The sequence below is a fragment of the Balaenoptera ricei genome, chromosome 8 (genome assembly GCF_028023285.1).
Source record: "Balaenoptera ricei isolate mBalRic1 chromosome 8, mBalRic1.hap2, whole genome shotgun sequence".
NCBI classification, from domain to species: Eukaryota; Metazoa; Chordata; class Mammalia; order Artiodactyla; family Balaenopteridae; genus Balaenoptera; species Balaenoptera ricei.
In genome coordinates this window covers 71,655,695-71,680,181 of record NC_082646.1, presented here as the reverse complement: position 1 = coordinate 71,680,181, position 24,487 = coordinate 71,655,695, and the positions used below count along the sequence as shown (strand labels likewise).

Below are 24,487 nucleotides of genomic sequence, written 5' to 3'. Positions count from 1 at the left end.
GTATTTGTTTATTTATTTATTTATTTTGAATTTTTGAATTTTATTTTATTTATTTTTTTAAACAGCAGGTTCTTATTAGTTATCCATTTTATACATATTAGTGTATACATGTCAATCCCAATCTCCCAATTCATCACACCACCATCCCCACCCCCCCACTTTCCCCCCTTGGTGTCCATATGTTTGTTCTCTACATCTGTGTCTCTATATCTGCCCTGCAAACTGGTTCATCTGTACCATTTTTCTAGGTTCCACATATACGCGTTAATATACGACATTTGTTTTTCTCTTTCTGACTTACTTCACTCTGTACGACAGTCTGTGGATCCATCCACGTCTCTACAAATGACCCAATTTCGTTCCTTTTTATGGCTGAGTAATATTTCATTGTATATATATATACCACTTCTTCTTTATCCATTTGTCTGTCAATGGGCATTTAGGTTGCTTCCATGACCCGGCTATTGTAAATAGTGCTGCAATGAACATTGGGGTGCATGTGTCTTTTGGAATTATGGTTTTCTCTGGGTATATGCCCTGTAGTGGGATTGCTGGGTCATATGGTAATTCTATTTTTAGTTTTTTAAGGAACCTCCATACTGTTGTCCATAGTGGCTGTATCAATTTACATTCCCACCAACAGTGCAAGAGGGTTCCCTTTTCTCCACACCCTCTCCAGCATTTGCTGTTTGTAGATTTTCTGGTGATGCCCATTCTAACTGGTGTGAGGTGATACCTCATTGTAGTTTTGATTTGCATTTCTCTAATAATTTCGCTTTGGGTATTTAAATACACAAATTCACATTCTTGGTCTGCAAATAGAGATTTCTATTTACCAAGTCTGGGGTGGAGCCTAGGTTCTTCATTTTAAGATACTACAGGGGACTCAAATGTGCATTCTAGGTGGAGAACATTGGCATATAGTAGTAGGACTTGCAAACTCTTAAAGCCCACAGAGGCCAGACAGGTAACGTCAAATGGGTGGGGTGTGATACAAGAGTACTGATTACTTTGAAGAACAGGAACATCCATACTTTTCTCAAGGGCAGCCTGTACTTACCTTTAGCCATTGTCCTATGATAATGCTGGCCCAGTGTTGGTAGATGTTCCATTTAATTTTTTCAGGAAGAGTTAGAAATCTAGATTTGTTTGTGAAATATTCTAAATTCAAATATCAGCAACCAATTCAAAACTTGTATTCAAAACATATCTTTTGGCCAAGTCTGACCCTGAATCTGCCCACTGAAGTCTCTTGACACCCCTTTAGACAGACCATCACTCCACTGAAATCAAAATGGTACATTCGGGCTTCCCTGGTGGCGCAGTGGTTGGGAATCTGCCTGCCAATGCAGGGGACACGGGTTCGGGCCCTGGTCTGGGAAGATCCCACATGCCGCGGAGCAACTGGGCCCATGAGCCACAATTACTGAGCCTGCGCGTCTGGAGCCTGTGCTCCGCAACAAGACAGGCTGCGATAGTGAGAGGCCCGTGCACCGCGATGAAGAATGGCCCCCACTTGCCACAATTAGAGAAAGCCCTTGCACAGAAACGAAGACCCAACACAGCCATAAATAAATAAATAAAATAAAATAAAATAAAATTAAAAATTAAAAAAAAAAAAGAAATGGTAACTTAATTTAAAAAAAAAGGTACATTCAACATCTCTTTTGATTGGCAGCATCACGCTGTCTCTGTGCTATGAGGCTTTGTGGGATTCTGGGTAACACCCAGCTTGGCATGGGGCATAGTGCTCTGAGCATAGGAGTCAGGAGACCTGTATCCTGCTTACAACTTGCTAGGTGACATTGGGAGAGAAATTCCTTCCCTAGTCACAGGATTTCTTTCGGTAAGATTAGGGGCATGATCTCTAGTGTCCTTTCCAAGGTTCTGGGTCATTCTTCTGATGAAGATTTTTGTACTTCCCTGTTATCTCTTAGCTACTTGAGAAAGAAACTTTTTAGATTAAGATGAAAATTCATCTTTAATTGGCATGAATGACAACTAGTTCTTTCTCTGCCAGATACTCCTGTCTTCAGCGGTTTGTTTTGCAGGGGAATTTCTTTTTGCTGTAGGCTTTTGGGATATTTTGTAAGGGCAAGAAAGCATTTTGGGACAGAATGTCTACGTGGAGTTGAACATGTGGGCTTCTTCCTTGCTGAACACTTGACTTTGAGTTAAATTTAAAAAAAAATAAAGGAATAGAGTTGATATGAGGAATATCTTGAAGTAAAAAGACATTTCCTTAGTAGCTCAAATAAAACCCTGCAATTGAATCTTTCATCCTCACAGCTTTGAGATTTGATTCATATGCCATAAAACTCACTTTAAGAAGTATATAGTTCAACGGTTTTTAGTATATTTACAGAGCTGTGCAACCATCACAGATATCTAATTCCAGAACATTTTCATATCTCCAAAAAGAAACCCCATACCCATTATCAGTCACAGAGCATTTCCCCCTCGGTCCTGGCAACCACTAATCTACTTTCTGTCTCTATAGATTTTCCTATCCTGGACCTTTCATACAGTGGGAATCATATAATATGTTGTCTTCTGTGACTGGCTTCTTTCACTTAGCCTAATGTTTTCAAGATTCATCCATGTTGTAGCATGTATCAGTACTTTATCCCTTTTTATTGCAAAATAATATTCCATTGTATGAATACCCTATATTTTATTTATCTGTTCTTCAGATGATGGATAATTGAGTTAATTCCACTTTTTGGCTATTATAAATAATGCTGCTATAAACTTGCACTTTCAGGTTTTTATATGGACATGTTTTAATTTATCTTGGGTATATACTTAAGGCTGGAACTTCCGGGTGGTATGGTAACTCTATGTTTAACTTTTTTGAGGAAATGCCAGATTGTTTTCCAAAGCAGGAACGCCCTTTTACATTCCTACCAGCAGTGTATGAGGGGTTCAGTTTCTCCAAATCCTTGTCAACACTTGTTATTATCTGTCTTTTTGATTCTAGTTATCTTAGTGGGTGTGAAGTGGTATCTCATTGTAGTTTTGATTCTGTAGTTGAATCTGTTCTTGATTGGCCTCACCTAGGTCATACGCCCATCTATCAGCTAATTACTGTGGCCAGTAGGGGTTGATAATCTTCAGTGAATTAGGGTAAATCCCTGGAGCTGCAGGTGGGAGTCAGTCACTCTCAAACCACCGAGAGAAAATTAGGAGACACTATATGAAAGGAAGGAGAAACGGATGCCTGGGAGGCAACCAACACATGGTTTCTACAGCATGGGTTTGCTTGCTTGGTTGCAGTGTTGGAATTGTCCTGTACACAGAGATTGCAGTGGTACAGAGTAGGAAGGAAAGAAAATCTTGGTCAGGACTCAGGCAGAGAAGAAGCTCAGCAAATAAGGATTGAAATAGGTTCTACTGAAAATAAGTTTCTCCCTGAAAACTCTAGTCACTGAATACATATGTGCACACAAGCTTGTATTCATTACCACCTTATCCTCTTTTTCTTTTACTGGTCAAACTATCATCAGGCTCAGAACCCCCTGAGTGCTCCTATACCAGATGCAGAGGCACCGAATACTAAGGAATTCATTATAGTTGCTTTAGGACCAATACCTTATTCCCCCAGTCTAAATAGTTGTGACTAGTACAGCTTTTTTTTTTTTTTTTTTTCTGGCTGTGCCGTGCGGCATGCAGGATCTTGGTTCCACGACCAGGTATCAAACCCGTGTCCCCTGCAGTGGAAGCGTGGAGTCTTAACCAGTGGACCGCCAGAGAAATCCCTGTGTTTTTTTTTTTTTTTTCCCTGTCAGGGAATAACTTTCTTTCTTTTGGATATTTTTGAGATTTGATAAGCTTTTCAGATGATCATATCTTCTTCTTTTTTTTTTTTTTAAAGTTTCCCCCATCCTTGTTGATTTCTTTCTTTCTTTTTTTTTTTTTTTAAATTTTATTTATTTATTTATTTATGGCTGTGTTGGGTCTTTGTTTCTGTGCGAGGGCTTTCTCTAGTTGCAGCGAGTGGGGGCCACTCTTCATCGCGGTGCGCGGGCCTCTCACTATCGCGGCCTCTCCTGTTGCGGAGCACAGGCACCAGACGCGCAGGCTCAGTAGTTGTGGCTCACGGGCCCAGTTGCTCCGCGGCATGTGGGATCCTCCCAGACCAGGGCTCGAACCCGTGTCCCCTGCATTGGCAGGCAGATTCTCAACCACTGCGCCACCAGGGAAGCCCTCATATCTTCTTGAAAGGAGAGAAAGATTTTGGATTGTACTTTAGAAGAAAAGCTGCATAAGGAGGACTCATTGGTTATCTTTTTGGTCCTGAAGGATTATGGGAAATTTCAGGGCTAAACAGACACTGAGAGAAGCATAACTGGCCCTTTCTCAGCATTTCCTTGACATGGGTTCCTCTTTCTTTTTCTTTCTTTTCACATTGCTAACACTATCTGCATTAAGGCTTTTCTGGCTATTACTGCTGTGTAAAAAATACCTCCCTCCCCTCAAAAAAAAATAAAAAAGGTTCTAAGACAACCATTTCGTATCATATTAAGAAAGCTAAAGAGATCTGACAACTAAATGCAATGCCTGACCCTAGACTGGATTCCGTACTAGAGGGGAAAAAAATGCTCTAAAGCACATTATTGAATCAACTGACAAAATTGGAATATGAATGGTAGATTAGACAAAAGTATTCACATCAATGTTAAATTTACTAATGTTGATAACTGTATTGTGGTTACGTAAGATAATATCCCTATTCTTAGGAAATACACACTGAAGCCCTTAGGGGTAAAGGGCATAATTCCTGTAACTTACCCTTAAATGGTTCAAAAATTCATTTTAATATATGAATTATATATATATACATACATTTATCATAAATTTATATGAATAACTATCTCATATATATGAAAGAGAGAGAGAAGCAGACATAGGGGAGAACGATAAAGGAAGTGGGGTAAAATGCTCACATAGTTGAATTTGGGTAAAGGCGTATGGCTGTTCTTTATACTTTATAGATTGAAATTATTCCCAAAGAAAAAGTTTAAAAAAGCACAACCAGTTTACTGTTTTATTTTGCTCATGATTTTGTAGGTCAGGAAGGGCTGACCTGGGTAGCTCTTGCTTGGGGTCTTTCATGCAGTTGCAGTCAAATGCCAGCAGGGGCTGCAGTCATCTGAAGGCTGGACAGAGCTCGGTGTCCAAGGTGTCTCACATGGCTGGCAGTTGATGCTGGCAGTCAGCTAGACCTTTGACTGGCATGCTTACATGTGGCCTCTCTAGCATGGCAGTCTCAGGGTAGCCAAACTTCTTACGATGTTTGTCCCAGAGTGAGAATCCCAAGAGAACAGGTGGAAGCCACGTGGCCTCTTCTGACCTAGACTTGGAAGTTATACAGCATCTCTTCTGCTGCATTCTACTGGTTCCAAGAGAGTCACTAAGCTGTTTCCAAGAACTTGCAGTCATGTTCCAAAACTGCCATAAATGCTTACTACATGCCAGACACTGTTTTATGTGCTTTATATGTATTAACTCATTTGATTCTTACTAAAAACCCCCTTAAGGTAGGTAGTCTTACGGTCTTTATTTTAGAGAAGAGAAAACTGAGGCACAGAAGTTCAGTAAGCTCCCAACATGATACTATTAGTGAGAGAGCTAGGATTTGAATCCAGTCTGGCCCCAGAGCCCACGGTCTTATCTACTGCCCTACACTGCCTCAGTATACAGCTGTGATTCCTGCTACATTTGGTTAAACTGCTATACACATAGATAATCACTTTTAATTTACAAGCACACTCCCCCAACACAATCAAAATCATGTGACACATGGCTTACCTTCTCTGCTCTGGCTTCTTCATAAGTGGTTTGCTTTCCCTGGAATACTTTTCTTCCAGTTATTCATCTCTCTATATTACTTATTCTTCAGGTCTTTTAGGAAGCCTTCCCTGACCACCCAGCTCTGGAGTGAGTGCTTCTCCCATGGCCACACGGAGCTATTAGTTATAGCCCTTATCATTATGCCTGACAACTTGCCTGTTGTCCTGGCCGTTTTCCCATTGGATTCTTAGTTCCCTGAGGGCAGGGAACTGTTCATAAAAGGATCGGTAGCACTGAGCACAGTGCCTGGTATGTAGTGTGTAAAAAAGCATAAATTAATCTCTCACACTCACACCCCTCAAATACAATTACCGCACATTTTCCACATATACACACAGCCACTAAGACACTCTCCTGATACAACATATGCCACATATACTCTTGTCCACGCACCCTCAATCACTGTGATTCAGTCTCTGTGACATCCCTCACACACCGCAAGCATATCACACACACAATTATTGTGACAGCTCTAATCTTCAAGCACTGTCATACACTGTTTTTCATACAGTCATGGTCACCATCTGTACTCTTAAAACAGGATATTTACCCTCCTACAAACTGAATTAAGATGACAACAGCTCTATTTTTCACACACGCCTTCGCACACTGTATTTTTTATCCACACAATCCCTGACCATCCCTGACATATACAATTATGGTCACACACTGTCTACCATCTTCTTCCCACTCCCACACTCTTTGTCACACACACTCGCACACGCACACGCGTGCACACACCCACTCACAGTCAAGGGATTGCAGGGGCACATCTGAGGGGGTCTGAGCCCTCCGTCAGCTCCCGAATCTCAGCCCAGGCCAGCGCGGACCCGCCCCGCCCCGCCCCCTCATGCATATGCAGCACCTCAGCCTGGCGGCCCGGCCCCCAGACGGCCATTTGTAGCTGCGCTGGAGGCTGTGTTCGGCAGGCGCTGCGAAGACGTGTGCAGGAGTGCGCCCCCCGGACGCTGCAGCCCCTCGCTGCTGCGGTCACCTCGCTTCTCCGCGCCTCGGCTGGGACCCGGCCAGCCCGGGCGCCGCGCTGCCGCCCGGACCGGCCCTCCAGCAGCTCCCGGCGCCCGGGACCCCCGCCCGGCCGCTCGCCCGCAGCCCGCCGGCCGCACAAGTCCCCGGAGCCGGGCCTAGGGCGGGCGGCGGCTCGGCGTGGCCGGGCTGGGCTCGGCGGCGTCCCCATGGCCGCGGCCGGCTGGCGGGACGGCTCCGGCCAAGAGAAGTACCGGCTCGTGGTGGTCGGTGGGGGCGGCGTGGGCAAGTCGGCGCTCACCATCCAGTTCATCCAGGTGCCTAGAGCGGGCCTTCCCCGGGGCGCCGGGGCGGCGGCGGGCGGGGGCTCGCGCTACCTGTGGCGGGGCGGCCGCGGGGACCCCGCCCCGGAGGTGCCGCGCGGGCCGGGGGTGGGCGGGAGGCGGGCGGGGGGCTCCGGCCGGCTCTGCCCTACTGCCCTGCGGTCGGGGCGCCCCGCTCCTGCCTGCTGGGCGCCCAGCTCGGCGTCCCGGGAGTCGGGCTTCTCAGGAATGTGTCCGGGAGGGCGGAGCTGGCGGGGTGGGAAGCGCAGATCCACCTTCTCGCTGCGGCCGGGGCCCGAGCCCTTCGGGAGAGGCAGCGCTGCCGCGCCGGGCTTCCTGCCCCGAGGCTGGGGCGCCGGGCGTAGGGCGTGGGGCTGGAGCCCCGCGCGCTGGGTTTCCAGCCGCCCCGGCCGCCTCCTGCACCGTGGGTGCAATCCCGGTGGCAACTTGGCCGCGGCTCCGCGTGATCTCTGGGCTTCTCCGCGCACGCCGAGCCGGAGCTGCCCGCTTCAAGCAGTGTTTCTCTTTGTGTGTGTTTGTGCTTTTCTTTTAAGTAATCTCTTAGGTAATACGTCCGGGTGGGAGTGTGTGATAATGCCCCAGGGAAATGGTGGCCTCGAGGAAGTTAAGAATGTTTTCCGATAAGGGTGAGACCATTTCCTAGGTATTCCTGGTGCCTTCCTGCCTCTCGCCGTGCCAAGGTGAAGTTTGGGGTGGGCCAGGCTGGGAGATGACCGACCGAGTCGTGCGTTCTGTGTCCGTTCCAACCACTCTCTCCCCCACCCCCAATCCTCTCTGGTAGCTGGAGGCGGAAAGTCGGGTTGTAAAGGAAAGGGCGGTGGAATTCTTGATTCTTAGGATTTGCTCTTGGTAGGAGGTTTGAGTGGTCGTTTTTGGGACTATTAAAAGAGAGAAGCCCAGATATCTCTCTGCTTTTGTCAACCTACAAGGTGTGGCATATGCTGGGAGAGAATGAAGGTATCGCGTTATAGCAGGTAACAAAGATACTCTCAGTATATCAAGAGTATGGTTAAGATGCTTTGGTGAAATATTTTTGTTTGACCCATTTGTTATCAGTTGGCATACTTGAATAGCGTATTTCGTTTCACTTAATGTTTACAGTGACATTAAAATACCGAGTACTGTAGCATAAATGTGATTGTTACCTTTCACATTGACTAAATGAGCAATAATTGCTGTTACACTGTTTCGAGTATTAAAAACTGCTGCTAAAACCTTTGTATCCAGGAAGAGATGTTTATGTAGTGAGCATTTACAGTATGCTCATTAGTGGGTTAAAAAAAAAATCACACTAAGAGGTGAGATGCGCAACTTGGCCTTTCAGTTTAGCTGCAGTTTAGCTGCAGAATCAGAGATGCCGTCATGTTGCTATTTCTCATAGGGCCAAGAGATACTTTAAGTAACTGATGGCAAAGCAAAACAGTTTATAGCTAAGTCTTTCTTTGCAAACTGTAGTTAGGGGGAGGTGGGAGGTTGGTGAGGAGTGAGAGAATAATCCTGGGTTCCAGTATTAATAAATAGTGTTTAAAAAAAAATAGTGTTACCTAAAAGATTTAAACCACAAATATTTCTTTAGTGTTTTGGGGGGAGGGACCATCGAAATGTATTTGAATCTGTAAGTTAATTATTTAGTTAAGGTATTGGAACCTTTTTTTTGGAAATAGTATTAGAAACCATTAAGATAACCGTAATTTCTGTCTGCTTAATGATTTTCTAGAATTCATTTGTTAAAGAAACACCTTTATGAATAGTGTTGTATCTAGGTACTCTAGATTTAAAAGAAGTGAAAGAGGCGTGTGTGCATGAGAGACGTGTATTTATACATAGAGAAAGAGCGTGAGCTTTGAGTCATACAGACTTGAGCGTTAGATCTTGCTGTGTTATTTATTTACTGGGCGAACATTGAGAAAATATTATTTAGCTTCTCTGAACCTCAGTTTTCAGTAAAATGGGTCTGATCGCACCGTCTTCATAATCCTTTAAATTATGGGAACATCCTTAGCATTGTGTCTAGTATGTAGTATGTGCTCCATTAATGATGGCTATTATAAGCTTATGGGTACACTTCTGTTAACACGTTTAAATGCAAAGGGAATTCAGAATCGAGGAAAAGTCAGTTTGGGGAGGATTGATAAAAGTACTGCGTAGACGTGATGGTGGGAAGAGAGGACATGTCTTACCTGAGTATGGGGGCTGGGGGAGTCATATGCTAGCTTGGAGAGAGGAAGCAGGCAAGGAGGGGAGTGGGATAGGCCCGTGACCTGGGGCCAGGGAAAGGGAGGAACATGGCCTCTGACTTTGAGGAGGCTTTCTGGAGAGGCGGGAGCCAGACCTGGATCGAGTCTCATCTCTACCACTTGCTGCCTGTGTAATCTTAGGTAAATTACTTAACCTCTCGGTACCTTAGTTTTTCCCATCTGTGAACTGGGGACATACAAAGTACCACATACGGTTGTGAAAATAAAATGAGTTAACATATGTTCAGGGCCTAGAACAGTGTCTGGTACATAGTAAGGCTACAAACATTATTATTATTGTTGTTACTATATTAATCTTAGCTTATGGAGCTAAGGTGACTATCATCTACACTTAATAGAGCTGCTATTTATTGTCTGACTCCTGGGAAATTAAAATTCATTCTGTTATGATTGTCTCGCAGTAGTAATTGGAAGGAGAGAAGACTGCAGAATGATAATAACCTTAATGAGTGGAAGCCAGTTCTCTCTGTAGGAGATCAGGATGGTACAAATTGGTTTTATTTATTTTGTAAGACTCCTGAGATACGACATTTTTTTACAGTGTTCAGTATGTATTTTTCTATTATGTAATCTTGAGTAGAAAAAATATAATGAACAAATTGGGGAGTGGAGAACTTGAAAAAACAACTTTGCCTTTAACCCTGACTTTCCTTAACCTTAAATTTACTTGTTGCCTTTTATGCATATGAAGAGCTACAAAATTAGGAAATCAAGACTATAATTACTTAACTGAGATGGCTTTTTCTCTTTAAAAATGAATGTAACACATCATAAAACATACATGATTAAAAATGTAGAATATTATTAAGAGTATATGTGTGTGCGTGACCTCCTTGTTTCCGTTCATAGTTTTTTGAAAGACGTCATAAGTTTTGTTGGTGAATACAACCCCTAAACGATGAGTGGATTCTATCGTTAGGAAATGATCTTAACGTTGTAGAAAGTGAAATGGAAAGAGCGTTGACTACCTGGGTTTTAGGTCTCCCTACTCAGGTGATGCTGGGGAATCTTTTAATTGTCTGTAATCTCTTCAGGGCTTAATTTCCTCCATAAAATGTTGGGTTTGGGTGAACAAATCTCTGCACCTTTGAAATTCTAGGTTCTTTCTTACTCAGTTAACAAACTAGGTATGTGTCTTAGGTCAGGTTTCTTAAGTTCTCTGAGCCTCAGTTTCCTGTATGAAAAGGGAGACTAATATTAGTACCTTTAGGGTTTCTGGAGTAAATAAAATAATTTATCCAAATCATTCAGCACAGTGCCATCTAAGAATAAGTAAAATAATAAATTTGCTGCTTTTACTTCTGTATCTTGTTCCTCCAAAACTAAATTTGTAATTTATTCATTTTTTCTTGACATATAATCTGATCTGTTTTAAGTCTTCAGCCCCTTTTCCCCTCAGCTTCATACTCCTCTCCTCACTTTTGTGTGATATTTAGGTAATGAATGTTGATCCCGTTTTGAGTTGGGGAAACTTTATCAGTTGAGCGTTGATTTTTGGAAATAATGGAGTAACCGTTGGGTTTTCTGGCAACTCTGAGAAAAGACCATACATGTTTTACAGAATTAAGGAGAGGAATTTCCCAGGCTCTGTTCTTCATTTAGCATCCTGACTTATTATTCAGCAGTTTGTCAGATTTTGAGCTATGTAGGGGGGTAGCTGATTTCTCAATTATTGAGTTTTAGTCATTCTTAACAACCTGTTAGCCTGGAGCTGACTCAGACATTGCTTTTTACCTAATTTGCGTTTTGGTGAATGTTTTTCCATTGCCTTTTCCTGGGGCAGAGATCCTAGAAGAGATTTCAAGGCACATGCATTTGTGTTAAAGTTAGTTGATCTTTGTGTGAAGTTTGTGAGTTTAGATTCCTGAATTTCTTCTTCTGTTGCTACATCTTGAACATGTGCCCTGCATTAGAAATCACTTAAAATAAATTTTATCTGTGAATTTGAAACTATACTGTAGACTTATTTTTAGTGTGCAAATTACTGTTTTATATTTTCAGAGTAATTTACAAATGAATTCTTAGCATTGAAAAATAAGGTATCCCCTGCTAGTGGTGGTACATACTAGAGATTTCCTAATTTTGGTAGGAGTTGAAATGGTTCTTGTAATGATTTTTTTTTTTTCCTAATCTTTTGGGCGCACTGCGTGTCATATGGAATCTTAGTTCCCCGACCAGGGATTGAACCTGCACCCCCTGCGTTGGCAGGGCGGAGTCTTAACCACTGGACCACCAGGGAAGTCCCAAGGAGCTGAAGTGGTTCTGATGACTCAGACATTGTAATTCCTAGATACAAATGTTAGGCACTCAAGGAAGAACACTTTCTTTTAGAGGATGACTGCTTTTGTCAGAGGAGAAATTCTAACCTAGGGTTTCTTAAAACTCATTCTTCTTATTCGTTTCTAACCTTTGTGTGTGTGTGTCTGTCTGTCTGTCTGTCTTGGGATGGGGAGGTTGCAGGAGTTTAGTGGGGATACTTCTCTTGAGTAGATTAAGAATTCTGCTTTCCCTTGGTATAATACCATTTGAAGGCAAAGTGATGACAGGCAGCTACCTACTGGGATGGGATTTTTAATTCATCTGTATTGCTGAAATGTCAAGGGTCATTCCTAAACTTTGAAATGAAACTAGTCTGTTTAATTCAGTGAGGAAAGTAAATTGCTAACTTTAAGGTGGGGGAGGAGTGCAGAAAGAGACTTTCTTAAAGCTGTATTATTTTAAAATTTTTTAAAGATTCCTTTTTCAAATTAAAATTGATCTCATAAAATAGAAACAGATTTTGTGATGCTGCATGAACGTTTATTACTTTTTTTTCCCGCCTTTTGGTGAGGAAAAATAGAAGTGTCTTTAGGGTATTAGTTCCTTGCTGAAAAGTGATAATGAGTAAAAGACTCTGCTTGTAAACAATGTAGAGTTGTCATTGAATCTTCTTGAAAGGCCTTGATCTTGAATTACTTTGGGTAGAGCCATGAAGTCTGAGTTTGGGATTGAAACTTAGTTTAAAGTAATGTCCTTGGTAGCCATTTGATTTATTTCTATTTCACAAAGAAAAATGTCTTTCAGGCCTTTATGAAATAGACAAAGATTATATATATACATATATATATTTTTTAGTTTATTTACTTGTGGTTCTGAAAGAAGCAAAGAAATATAAGTTGACTAAATTTGTGCTACTGGAGCTATATTGGACTTGAGTTCCTTCTAAATTATATTTTAGATTTAGCATTTTATAAGAGCAATGTGATAAACCAGTTGTTTATTGGTTACATAACATTAAATCATAGTTTAATTAAAAATATTATAGTTACAGAATTGGTTGTTTATATATATTAGTAGTTTAATATTGCCAGCCAATTTATCTTGTCACCTCATATGATGATGTTTTTTCCTAGGAGAAAGAATTTATATACAAGTTAGTAAATGTTCAGTACTGAAAGTACAGATACACATGCCAACATGATATTTGATGTTGCTTTTTAAAAAAACTTTACCCAGTTTTCCCACATGCTACCATTTTACTGTATTTGTTTTATTCCTCCCCCCCATGTATACACAGTTTTTTCTGAATCATCTGAGTGTAAGTTGAAGACAATGCTGCCTTATTTTTAAATACTTCCATGTATATTTCCTAAACACAAGGGTACTTGCTTACATAAACATAGTGTATAACCAAAATCAGAAATTAATATTGATATATTACTAACGTAATATGCAGAACTTTTTCAGATTTTGCCAATTGTCCCACTAATGCCCTATATGGCAAAAGAAAATCTCAGATTATGCAGTGCACTTTGTTTCCATGTCTTCTTTAATTTGGAACAGTTCTTTAGTCTTTGTGTTTTATGACATTGACATCTTTGAGTACAAGTTAGTTATTTGTAGAGTTCCCTCAATTTGAGTTTGTTTCTTCATGGTTAGATTCATTTTGGGGGCAGGAATAGCACAGAAATGATGTGTTCTTCTCAGTGCATTATATCAGGAGACATAAAATGGATTTTGATTTGACTACATAGGTGCTTACCTTTTGACTCAGTAATGCCAATCTAGGAATTTTCCCTGAAAATGTACTTCCAACAGTATGAAAATACATGTGCATGAAGTCACAGCATTAGAAACAACCTACAGGAGAGAGAGAAGTTGAATAGAACATGGTACATTCACCCAGTGGAGCATTCTGCAGCTATAAAAAGAATAAGAACCATCTCTATGAACTGATGGGAAATGCATTCCAAGATAAATTGTTCAGTGAAGAATACAAAGTGCAAAAGTATCTACTGTATTAGTGATATACTACTTTTAGTGTAAGAAAGAAGAGGAAATGAGAAAATAGGACTATATTTACTCATTGGGGCAAAAACAGCACATGAATGGATGAATTTGAGATTAAAGAGATTATTGGTTAGCTATGGGGGTGGGTAGGGATAAGGAGAAAGCAATAGAGGGAATAGGGATAGTGACTCTTCTGAGGATACTTTTCTGACTTGTGGAACCATGTTTAATGTTTCACATACTCAGTATATAAACAGCAAGCACCAATAAAATCAAAAGGTGGAATACAAACAAAACAAATGAACTGAACTTTATATCAGATGACTAACATAACCACACTGAAGGAGGGAGAGAAAAAAAACTAATGTAAGTAACTTTTGAACCCGGTATGTGGACTATGTCCTCAGGATAAAGACAAAAAGAATTCGAAATAAACACTGAACTCTGGTTAATAGGCTTTTTTTTTTTTCCCCCTCCTTCATCACAGAGGCATGGGTTTGCAATTCTGAAACAATTTTCTATACTAGGATTAAGTAAATTAGTAAATGTATTGTGGAAAATGGGAGCCAAGTTCCTCACTACTGGAGAAGGGAGTTATCATTTTGGAAAGGGTGAAGGCTAGGAAGAACTCCTGATGCTTGATTGGAATTGAGGGTACTGGCATAAACTCATGGTTTAAAAAGTATAAAGATAGATATAGAAGTAGGTGTATGTGGATACTCATAACACATCTATACATCTTTTTTCCAGCTCTGTCTGTTGAGAGTGCATAGAAACAGTGACACCCTATTAGCAGTGAGAACACCCAGTGCTGGATCTTGGTTTCTAAATACCATTCTTTACTAAAAGGAACCTTGGAGAAATGACTGATCCCCGGGCTGGGGCAAGGAAAAAATAGACGATGAGCTTGGAGCATCTTATAGTGCCAGAAAGTAAAGAGCTGCTCAGAAAACAAAATGATGGTGGCATGTCAAAGAGACACAGCCAGCCTGGAAGAACTCCCACTGGCTAACTCTGGGACAGTATCATCATCAAAATAAATAATGATAGTAATTGATTATTGCCCATAAATAATGTAAGAATCTAAGAATCCATACAGATAAATAAATAAATGAAGGAGGAAGGGAAATTCTTCCTTAATGTAGAATTCTGACTAATAAACATAGAGGAAATGGTGGAATTAGAAAATCACCATTTGGCAGTCAAGCAACTGATTTAAGTAAGAATCATAAATGGATGTTAAAAGTAGTATGTAAAAGTTTGAGAGTAGCTGTATATTAACATAGTCTCAAAGTATCTGCCCATAAGGTATTGTTATCGAATTGGGAGTGCGTAGTCTTAACCACTGGACCACCAGGGAAGTCCCAAATATCCTTATTTAAAGCAACCAAAAGTGTGTGTGACTGCAGTGTTTTTAAGAGATTGTTTTTTGTCTTTTGCGTTTGATTTTGTTATTATAATTGTAATAGTAAATACACTCAGTGGTGTTAACCCCTTTCTCATTAGGAGCTGTTGCTTTTATTTGCCATTTCTTTCATTCTAACTGGTTTCAGTGCTTATAAGCAATCCTCATGAGCAGCTAGTTTTTACTTTGAATTGTTATTTAGAGAACACTTTTGAGTACTTTTTTAGTCTAAGATTAAAATTTTACTTTTGCATGATACATGATGACTTGGCTGAGTATAAAATTATTGGATCCCAAGACTTTTGTATTACAGCAGTTGGAGGTACTGCTTTATTTATCTTCCATGTCTTTGCCTTTATCTAACTGGCTTCAAGTTTCTATTCTGCAGGAATAACTAGTTTTCTATTTGTATGCTTGTAGCCTTCTCTTATCACTGGAAATGGAAACATTTATCAGGATATGACTAGAAGTTTTTCTCTGATCACCAGTTTTCTCTGAGAAATGATGAAACACTCTCAGGTCTGGGAAGGTTTTCTTCTTCATTTTTGAAGTCATTTTCCCAATTATCTTCTGAAATACCTATTTGTGCATTGATTCTTTGAAATCATTGTTCCATATTTTCTTAAGTTAATCAGTGAGAAGGCTAAGATAGTCTCCATTCAAGAATTAGTCAAATTTGCCTTCTGTATCACTGATGAAATTTTCTGGATGTCAGATCAAATTACTCTCTTAAACAGATTTAATGCCCTTGATATCTCAGTCTAATATTAATCAGTGGTGATGTTCTCTTGTCTTTTCTTAAGGCCACAAAACTGGTGTTTTCTAAAGCTTGGTACTGCTTAAGGAAACAACTCCAGCCAAGGAAGGGTTTTTTCTTGAGTGGCAGAATGTAGTTTTAAAATTTTTCCTCTTACGACAAGTTGATCTTAGCCATTCTTGGTGCTGGAAGTAAAGAATTGGCCGTCCCTCAGAATTCCTGCAGGACACTGAAATTCCAGTTGATCTTAGCCATTCTTGGTGCTGGAAATAAAGAACTGGCCGTCCCTCAGAATTCCTGCAGGACACTGAGATTCCCATTTTTTCTTTGATACTGATGGGCAAGTTGATACTAGGGAGCTTTGATATTTGGAGTATCAACAAATATGAAATTCTATGAAATCTGCTAAGACATTCAGTCAAATTTATGTTTTTTTTTTTTTTTTGGCTGAGAGGTATAATTTTGGAGAATTAGAGATGGTTAAAAGGGATAGTTTTCAAGTTTATTAATACTTCAAATCTAAGCTTTCTGAATTGAGGCAAGTAGAAGAGGCTAGGGAAGATAGTGGAGGGAGAGTGTGTATGTGAAGCTGTAAAATGCAGATCAAGGCAAAGATTTTTCTTGTTGTAGGTACAGGAATAGAAGGGCCTAGAATCAAAAGTTGGAGTCCTTTCTTTAGCGTGTGTGTGTGTGTGTGTGTGTGTGTGTGTGTGTGTAATCTGAAGTATGCTTATTTTATGCTGTATTTTACGATTTCATATATAAACTTTGTTGTGCTTTCTCCTTTCTTTAAAAAAATGGGATTGATTGCCATTTATTTCTCACAGTAGTGCTTTAAGTAACTTACCTGCTATAATTTATATTTTAAAGGTATTTGAAAGGTATTTGAAAGGATTTCTAGTAAGAGGTTTTCTAGAATGTTTCTTACATTACCATCATCACAAAGTCTGTAGTATCCTTAGTGACTTTTGTAAAAGCATTGTAAAACTGATTTTGCATTATTACTTTTGATATGAAATCTTGTACTTTTTATTAATTCTTAGATAACTTTAATTTCAGTTTGGATATTCCCTTAATTTTTACATGATTTAAATTTGAGGAAGGATTGAGTGGCTCTCTTTGTAGATTTCTAGCTTTGTTGGGCTATGGTCAAAGAATGTGACCTGTAAATTCCCTGTTTTGGAACATTAAGAATTTTTAATGGCCAAACTTACCATTGATTTTTGTAAATACTCCAAGAACATGAGAGAGGAATGAGTATTTATTTGTAGCTTATAAGGTGCAAAGTTTTACATAAATCTGTTAAAATGGAATTTGTTGATTGTATTATTCAAATCTTCTGTATCCTTTTTTCTTGTATATTTTTAATCTGTGAAGCGCTGAAATTTTTATTAAATTTGTTTTAATTTTTTCCTTGCATTTCTAATTTTGCTTTGTTTTGATTTTGTATTACTTGGTATATAAAATGTTACGATGATTACATCTTTCTTATAATTAAATAGTACCAGTCTTGTGCAGAATTTTACTTTGAATTTCAACCTGTGATATTAATGTTGCCCTTTCTATTTTTTGTTTGTATGCATTTATTTCATTTATATTTTACTTTTTTTGGTGGTCATTTTATGGTAAGCTTTTGTAAATAATACATAATGTGATCTTTAAAAATCAAACCAGAGTCTTTGTCTTTTAGCAGTGGAATTCACCCCATTCACATTTATTGTATAATATTATGTATTTGTGAAATAATCTAGATAAATTTGCTTTGATCCTTTTTACTCTTTTTATATTTTATATTCTTTGCTTTTAACCTTTGTTTTTGCAGACTTAATTTTGTTTTTGTTGCTTTATTTCCCCTGCATTGAGAGTAAAAAAAATAGAGATTATTTTAAAAGTAGAGGTTGTGTCTGAGAAACTTATTCCTTGTGGTTGCCTTTGTCATAGTCATAAGTAGTCTGTGAAATTAAACACCACAGCTGCCATGTTTTTGTTTTTTAAAAAGATGTCCTAGACCTGGAAAAACTCATACTGCTTATCTGAGAACAGGCAGTTTGACGTAGTGTAAAGAATCCTTCTTGCGAGTCAAGATATTTCTCTAGATCTTGATTTAGCCACTATATGACTGTGGCTTTGGATAAGATAACCATTCTGTGTTTGATTCACTTTGGCATTATTTTAAACTCTAAACAGTAGAATGTTTACAAGTAAAACAAGTATTTTAGTAGAGACTTTTTATAGGCTTGGAATTTTTGCCTGAATGTCTGCTCCTTGGTTATACTTGTTTGTACATTTTATTCTTCATATTTAGATTTTGAGTGTCATAGACCAGGAATACTTTTGTTACATAGAAGTAAGCATATAGCAAAATATTTATTAGTATTTATTAATTGCTAGTATTGGGTCTTGAACAGGGCATAATAAATAATTGGAAAAAAGCGGTCTTAGGAAACATGAGTTGTATCTATTATGGTTCCATAGCTGCTGGTCACTGAAGAGGATGTAGAACTAAACTGTTTTTGATTTTGGATTTCAGAGTTTCTCTGTAATTAAAAAATTGTTTATATGTGACATATGCACATTTGAATCTTGAGTTTTAGAAGTTTTAGCAGTTGATCCACAGCATTCAGTTTTATTCAAAATAATCTTTGGAGAAGATTGTCCTATTTTAATTTCTGGAAATTCTGACTCAGGAAATGTAAAACAGCTTGAGAGTAAGGTCTTAAAGATTTATTACTTTTGTCTTGTTTCCTGGTGGGTTTTCTCTTAATGCCTTGGTTAAATGATGACATGTGGTTGAGATTACAACAGTCAGCAATTTGTTAGCTGAAAGGAAAAGAACAGTAAGCAAGTACTTGAGTCAAACTGCAAAGGAAGATTTGTGATAGATATAACATTTAAGTTTCAAAAATCTTGTGGAAAAGATATGTAAATATTAAATTTGTAATTTTGTCTCTTTTGCCTCTGAAATTAAGATGTATCAATTAAATAAGGTAGGGAAATTCACCTTATGTGTGTATATGCATGTGCACAAGTGTGCACAGGTGTGTATCTTACTTAAACTGAGAAAGGAGTGAATTTAGGTTAGAGAAAGGGTCATTGTTTTTGGAATCAAAAAATGGAGATAAAATATAAAACAAAGGTGTAGGTCTGTGATAATTTAATGACTTGCAGAAGTTTAAATGAATAATAATAGTAGCTTAATTGAGTACTACATGAATTTATTATTTTCGGATATTGCCATGGTCCATGCCAACAAGCTGGTTTGAATTAGCTTCTTTTTGTTAAGTTACTTAATGTTAAAAATTTCTTATAACCATTGCAGTTATGGTAAACATAAGTCAAAAGTGCAAAGTTGAAAGTTAAGAATGGAGTAGAAATTGGTGAGCTTGCATGTTAGTAATTCATACTTCATCAAATGTTGGGTTTTGGTATTATTTCCTTACCATCATGAAGTCTGATAGGTTCTATGGTCATAATTTTAGCAGGTGGTAAAATAGTATGGAAAACGTTGTCTTCTGTTACAGTGTGATTCTCAATTTTTAATTTTACATTTTAGAGACACAGACTGATGTTTTGTTTATTTTTTTTCCTTCCTCAAATTGCAAATTACGTATTTAGATTTCTTTATAGCAGATAGTTTCAGGAAGGAGCCATTGGCTGAGCTGATTAGTCAAATGAAGTTGTCTGACATGGGTTACTTTAGTTTGTGGTTTTAGATGAGAACAGTACATGGTGCACAGCTGTTGCTCCAGCAGCTTTGTTCCAGCTGTCTTACTGGCCTGTCACAAAATACCCCACATTCCTTTTATTTTAAATGGAACCCCTTGTAATATTCTATACTTTATTACTTAAAATGGATCCTGCCAATTACTTTAATGACTTTTCTTCACTTTTATGCCTATCAATAGCTATTTATTTAGAATGATGCTAAAATGGATTATGAGTAACAGATTTAAACTTTGTCACCTTTGTAATTTTTTGTTGTGATTTAAAGTTGGATATGCAAAATATTTATACAAGTTGTGTTAAACATTGAAAAAGGCACCAAACTTAAATAATGTCCCCAAATAAGTAGTTGCATCTGGATGATGAGACTGGCATCTTCTAATTTCTTTTTTTAACCTTGTGTTTGTGTTAATAAGCTTCAATAGAATTATAAGATGAAAAGCCGTGATTTTGTGTTTATAAAGTTTGTACAGAACCTATATAGGTAGACTTCAGTTTATGTTTTTTTGAGCAGGTGGTTGTACTTCAATTCATTTTACTATCTTACACAGTAACTGAATTATAATACTAAGGGCTTCAAGTTTTGTTTTGTTTTTTAATGAGGAACAAGGACCTAATGAAGAAGTTTGAATCAGTAATGACTAATATATATTGAACATTCTCTCTGTTAGATACCATGCTAAAAGCTTTACAAACATTGTCTTAATCTTTACAATTTATTGTTTCTTTTTTGCAGACATAGAAACTGAGGCTCAGAAGTTAAATAAATTGCTCAAGATCCCACGATAACGACTGAGATGGGACTTGAAGCCATATTTTCTTGATTACAGAGCACCTAGGGGGACTATGCTCTATTACATTGCCCAAATAAAACACGTTTTATTAAGTGAGTTACCTTAGTAATGAAGTCTTTGCTGAAGTTTTTCTTTGATTAGGTTCATGAAGCACTTTCCATTTAGTTGAAATTAGGAAACCTGGGATTGAATAGGCAGTGAAGGGTTGTTTACAGTATCTCTTTGCCTCCCTCTCTGCTCCCTCCTTCCTGTCTGTGATCAGTCTCCTGTTACTCCTGCATGTGCTGTTTTGGCTACTGCTCTCCCCTGACCTGGCAACCCCCAGACACCTGCCCCACACCTATTTGAAATTCCTGCTCTCACTTAGTGCATTATGACTGGAGAAACACAGTCTGATCACACTTAGTCACAATCTGTGTGAAGTATACATCCATGACTCTTGCTGTATCCTTTACCAAGTAGGCCCTTTTAATCTAATTCTTAGTCATCCTTCTAGATGTGACTCAGGGTTCATCTGAGCCTTTCCTGAGGGAATATCCAGATTGGATGAGGTGCCCCTCCCATGTGCTTTCATAGTATGCTGTGCATTTTTTCCCTGAACCTTTTCAGAGTAAGTTGTGTAAGTAATGCCCCGTTAGTGTTTGTTTCCTGAAGAACAAAAAGAGAGTCTTTTATGTAACCTTTGTACAGTTATCAAAATCAGGATATTAAAATACTATTATCTAACTTACATTATTCAAACTTCGCCAACTGTTACAATAATGTCCTTTATAACGAAAGAAAAAAAAATGTTTTTTGCCCATGATCCAATCCAGGATTGCATGTTGTGCTTATTTTTCATGTCTTTTAGTCTTAAAAGTTATCTGTAAATTATCCCACAATTTGGGTTGTCTTGTGTTTTCTTATCATTAGAATCAAATTGTGTAGTTTTGGCATAAATATCACAAAAGAAAAGTCTTTCTCCAGTACATCATATTTAGGAGGCAACATTTCTCCATAACCTTTGATGTGAAATCTGATCCCTTAGTTAATTGCTGAAAAATTGCTACTGTTCCCTTTGTAATTAACATCTTATGGGTAGAGATCCTGAGGCCAGGTTAATAACTAGTTATTTTTGAGCTTTTGGGGTTGTGTCTCTTACTCTTTCTTGAATGCCCTCCTTTCTCCCTTCCTCGTTTCCTTCTTCATTTCTTTTTTTTTTTTTGTTTTCTTATTTAAACTTGCTATCTCCAATTTGTGTTTTGTGACAAGAGTTTTTTTTTTTAATGCCCTCAAAGAACGCTTGTGTCATACTCATATTTTCTTTAGGGGCAAAAGCCCCCAGTTAGTACATTTTCTTTATTCTTTAGAAGGATGTACACTTTCTTGGCCTTGATTTTTTTCATCTGTAAAATGAAGTGGCTGAAACAGATTATATCTAAGATCCTTTCAGATTCTAAAGCACATGAGTTTATGAGTTTTAAAAAATTAGATTGTTACATCCTGTTTGACCTTTTCCACCCTAAGTTTTCTAAAAAATTGTTTTCCTACTTCTTTCTGTATAATATATAAATGTCTCATTGCTTTGGATTGTAATCGACCTATTCCTACTTTGGGGCCATGATATTCTTCACACCTAGATAATGTCTCTTGCCAGACTGAAAGACAAAGTGGTATTCTTCTTTTTTTGGTGGGGTGAGGGTGGGAGTGGGGGACGCATTCCCATAACAGTCAATAAATAAATCTGTCATTCCTTGGAGTTTTCTAAATTACTTAAAACAAAAGAGAAGAAAAAACCAATTCGGTACAGTAGTGTTTATTACCTTTAAAAACATGATTTATGTATAATTCCTTTTGGAGGGTTTTACAGAGTTTCTAATCATTATATCATGATTTCTAAAGAAGTGAGAATCTTGATTCATTGTGGAATTTAGAACAAATTATTTAGTTGTAGAAGTTACTGGGCTATAAACAGACTGAAAGAATCGAGCGTTATTTCAACGTTGTTAGTAATTTTAAGTTCTGTAGTAAAAGTATTAGGTTATTTAGTGAATTATTAAAAATTAATTGGCCACATTTTAACTTTTAAAAATAATTCTTCCTTAAGAGTTTTGTCATAACTAGCATTTACCTTTTGTGATGTTTTACATTTATGCAATATTTGTTTTCAGAGGACTTTTACGTGCATGATTTCCTTTTATACCAGCACCAACCCTTTACGATTGGAAGGCGGCATGATGTTGTCATGGTCATCATTATTTCCATTCTGTAGTTGAGGAAATGGAGGCTTGGGAAGAAGTGATTTTCTCAAGTTCCTATAGTAGGTAAACAGTGAAGCTGGGATTTAAGTTGGTTTTCCTGACTCCTAAAATACAGTGGTCGTTCTACAGAACTAGGAATGTTAAGTTGGAACAAAAATGCCAACACTTTCTAGAGGGGAACTGAAAAGAGTGATACATACTCATTTAATGAATGGAATTCTGTTACGTGACTGTTAACCAATATGAATCTCGGAGGAGCACTGAATAGCGGAGGGGTGGAGAGAGGGAAGAGTAAGTGAGGTTTCATCAGAGGCACACTTGATGACTTGATATTTCTGCTAAAACTGCTGATGATGGCACCGATGAAAGCTAGTGTGGGGCCCAAGCTGTATAATGGCATCCTTTCTCTAACGTGTAGCTTCACAAGACTGAGGTATCTGTTTTACGAGTATCACTGTTGTTTAAATGCGTGAAAATGGCAAACACCAGGTTTAGGTATTTATTACCTGTTGGGGTAGGGAAGGAGAGGAGAGGGGAATATGATTGTGGAGGGACATATAAGGGTCTACAGTCATATTGCTAATGTTTTATTTCCTAAGTTGGGAGGTAGGTATAAATAGTCTTAATATTTTTTCTTCATAACATTTTCTGAGATATTTTATAGTTAATTAAGAACAAGAATGTGCTCTAAATTGACTTAACTATGTAGTCAAATGGAAACTTTGAGCCTTTCATTTGGTGTTCAAGGTATCATGACTTGGTTGACAAGACACAAGTGTGTTCTTTAGGGGTTTTCCTTCAGGGTGGGAAACTATTTTCTTCCCTGTCTATTCAAACAACAAATAAGACTTTGAGTGCGATTCTAATTACGTTAAAAAGTTGATAATTGAGTTTGTGAGTAAAACATTTGTATGAATGTGTGTGTATAAGTGTATTTGTTGTGATTTGCTTTTAAAACTACTATACCCAGTTTTTGAAGATTTCTCCAAAGCACAGTATCTGATTTCATCATGGTGGTTACAGGAACTGATGATTCATTTTGCCTTAAATTTCCTGTATGAAGAACTGATACCTTTACCTTTTCCCAGAATAAAATTCTTAAGACTATTAGTAGATATAAAAAATGAATGCTCACATAATGTGGTTTTAGGTAGGTGTGAGTAAGGATTAAAAGAAAATCTAGAGTATTATATACTAGACCTGTGCTGTGTGCTATACTGTTAAACATTTTTGCTTATGAAATTCACTCATTTATAAAATGGGTAATTCCTGGACTATTTTCATCAAAAATTGATAATTTTGGGGGGTAGGATTATCTGTTTATTTAAAAATATGCTACCCGTTTGATGGCCTTGTGAATGAAAAGGAATCATATTTCCAAGTTTGGGTGATTATAGGATTAGAAAAAATGCTGTTGGTGGTTGTTCATATGAAAGCTTTTTATTTGCCTTTATTTGGGTACTTCTGCATTTTGGAGAGGTAAGATGGGAGAGAAAAGGAATTCTGTGTTCTTCAGTGTGAAAGTATGTACGGTTAGATGTTGCTAATTCCCTCAATAAAGAAATGGATTGAAAATGTGATTAAAGGGCATCTTTAGATTTAAAGATTATAATGTGTGCTTAAGAGGAAGTGGGTGGGGTAGAGTAGGTAAGAGGTAGAAGGTTGGGGAAGGTGGAGTAAATGCTCTTGTTCTTGAGTTTAGAGGTTTGAATGATCTCCTTTTGGGGCGATTACCTACAGATTAACTCATGATGTAAGTTGCAGGGGTCTCTTGGTGATTTTGGATGGATTCTGAATGTCATGGAAGGACTGGACTCTTGTGGTATTGATTTTTGGAAACTTGAAAAAGTGTTTTGCTTC

The 24,487-nt window shown here is 38.3% G+C and overlaps 1 protein-coding gene across 2 annotated transcripts in view; it reads left to right on the top strand.

The window, feature by feature from the left end:
• The window catches only part of RRAS2 (RAS related 2), a 117,670-nt gene that overhangs the window by 39,399 nt on the left and 53,784 nt on the right, over positions 1–24,487 (top strand). Inside the window, exon 1 of one of the 2 annotated variants that reach the window (XM_059931186.1) lies at positions 6,753–7,154. The exons of the other annotated variant lie outside the window; for it this stretch is intronic. Coding sequence (XP_059787169.1) covers positions 7,047–7,154 — 108 coding nt within the window. The 5' untranslated portion in view covers positions 6,753–7,046. Of the gene's footprint in view, positions 1–6,752; positions 7,155–24,487 lie in introns of those variants that run through there. 2 annotated transcript variants of the gene reach the window in all.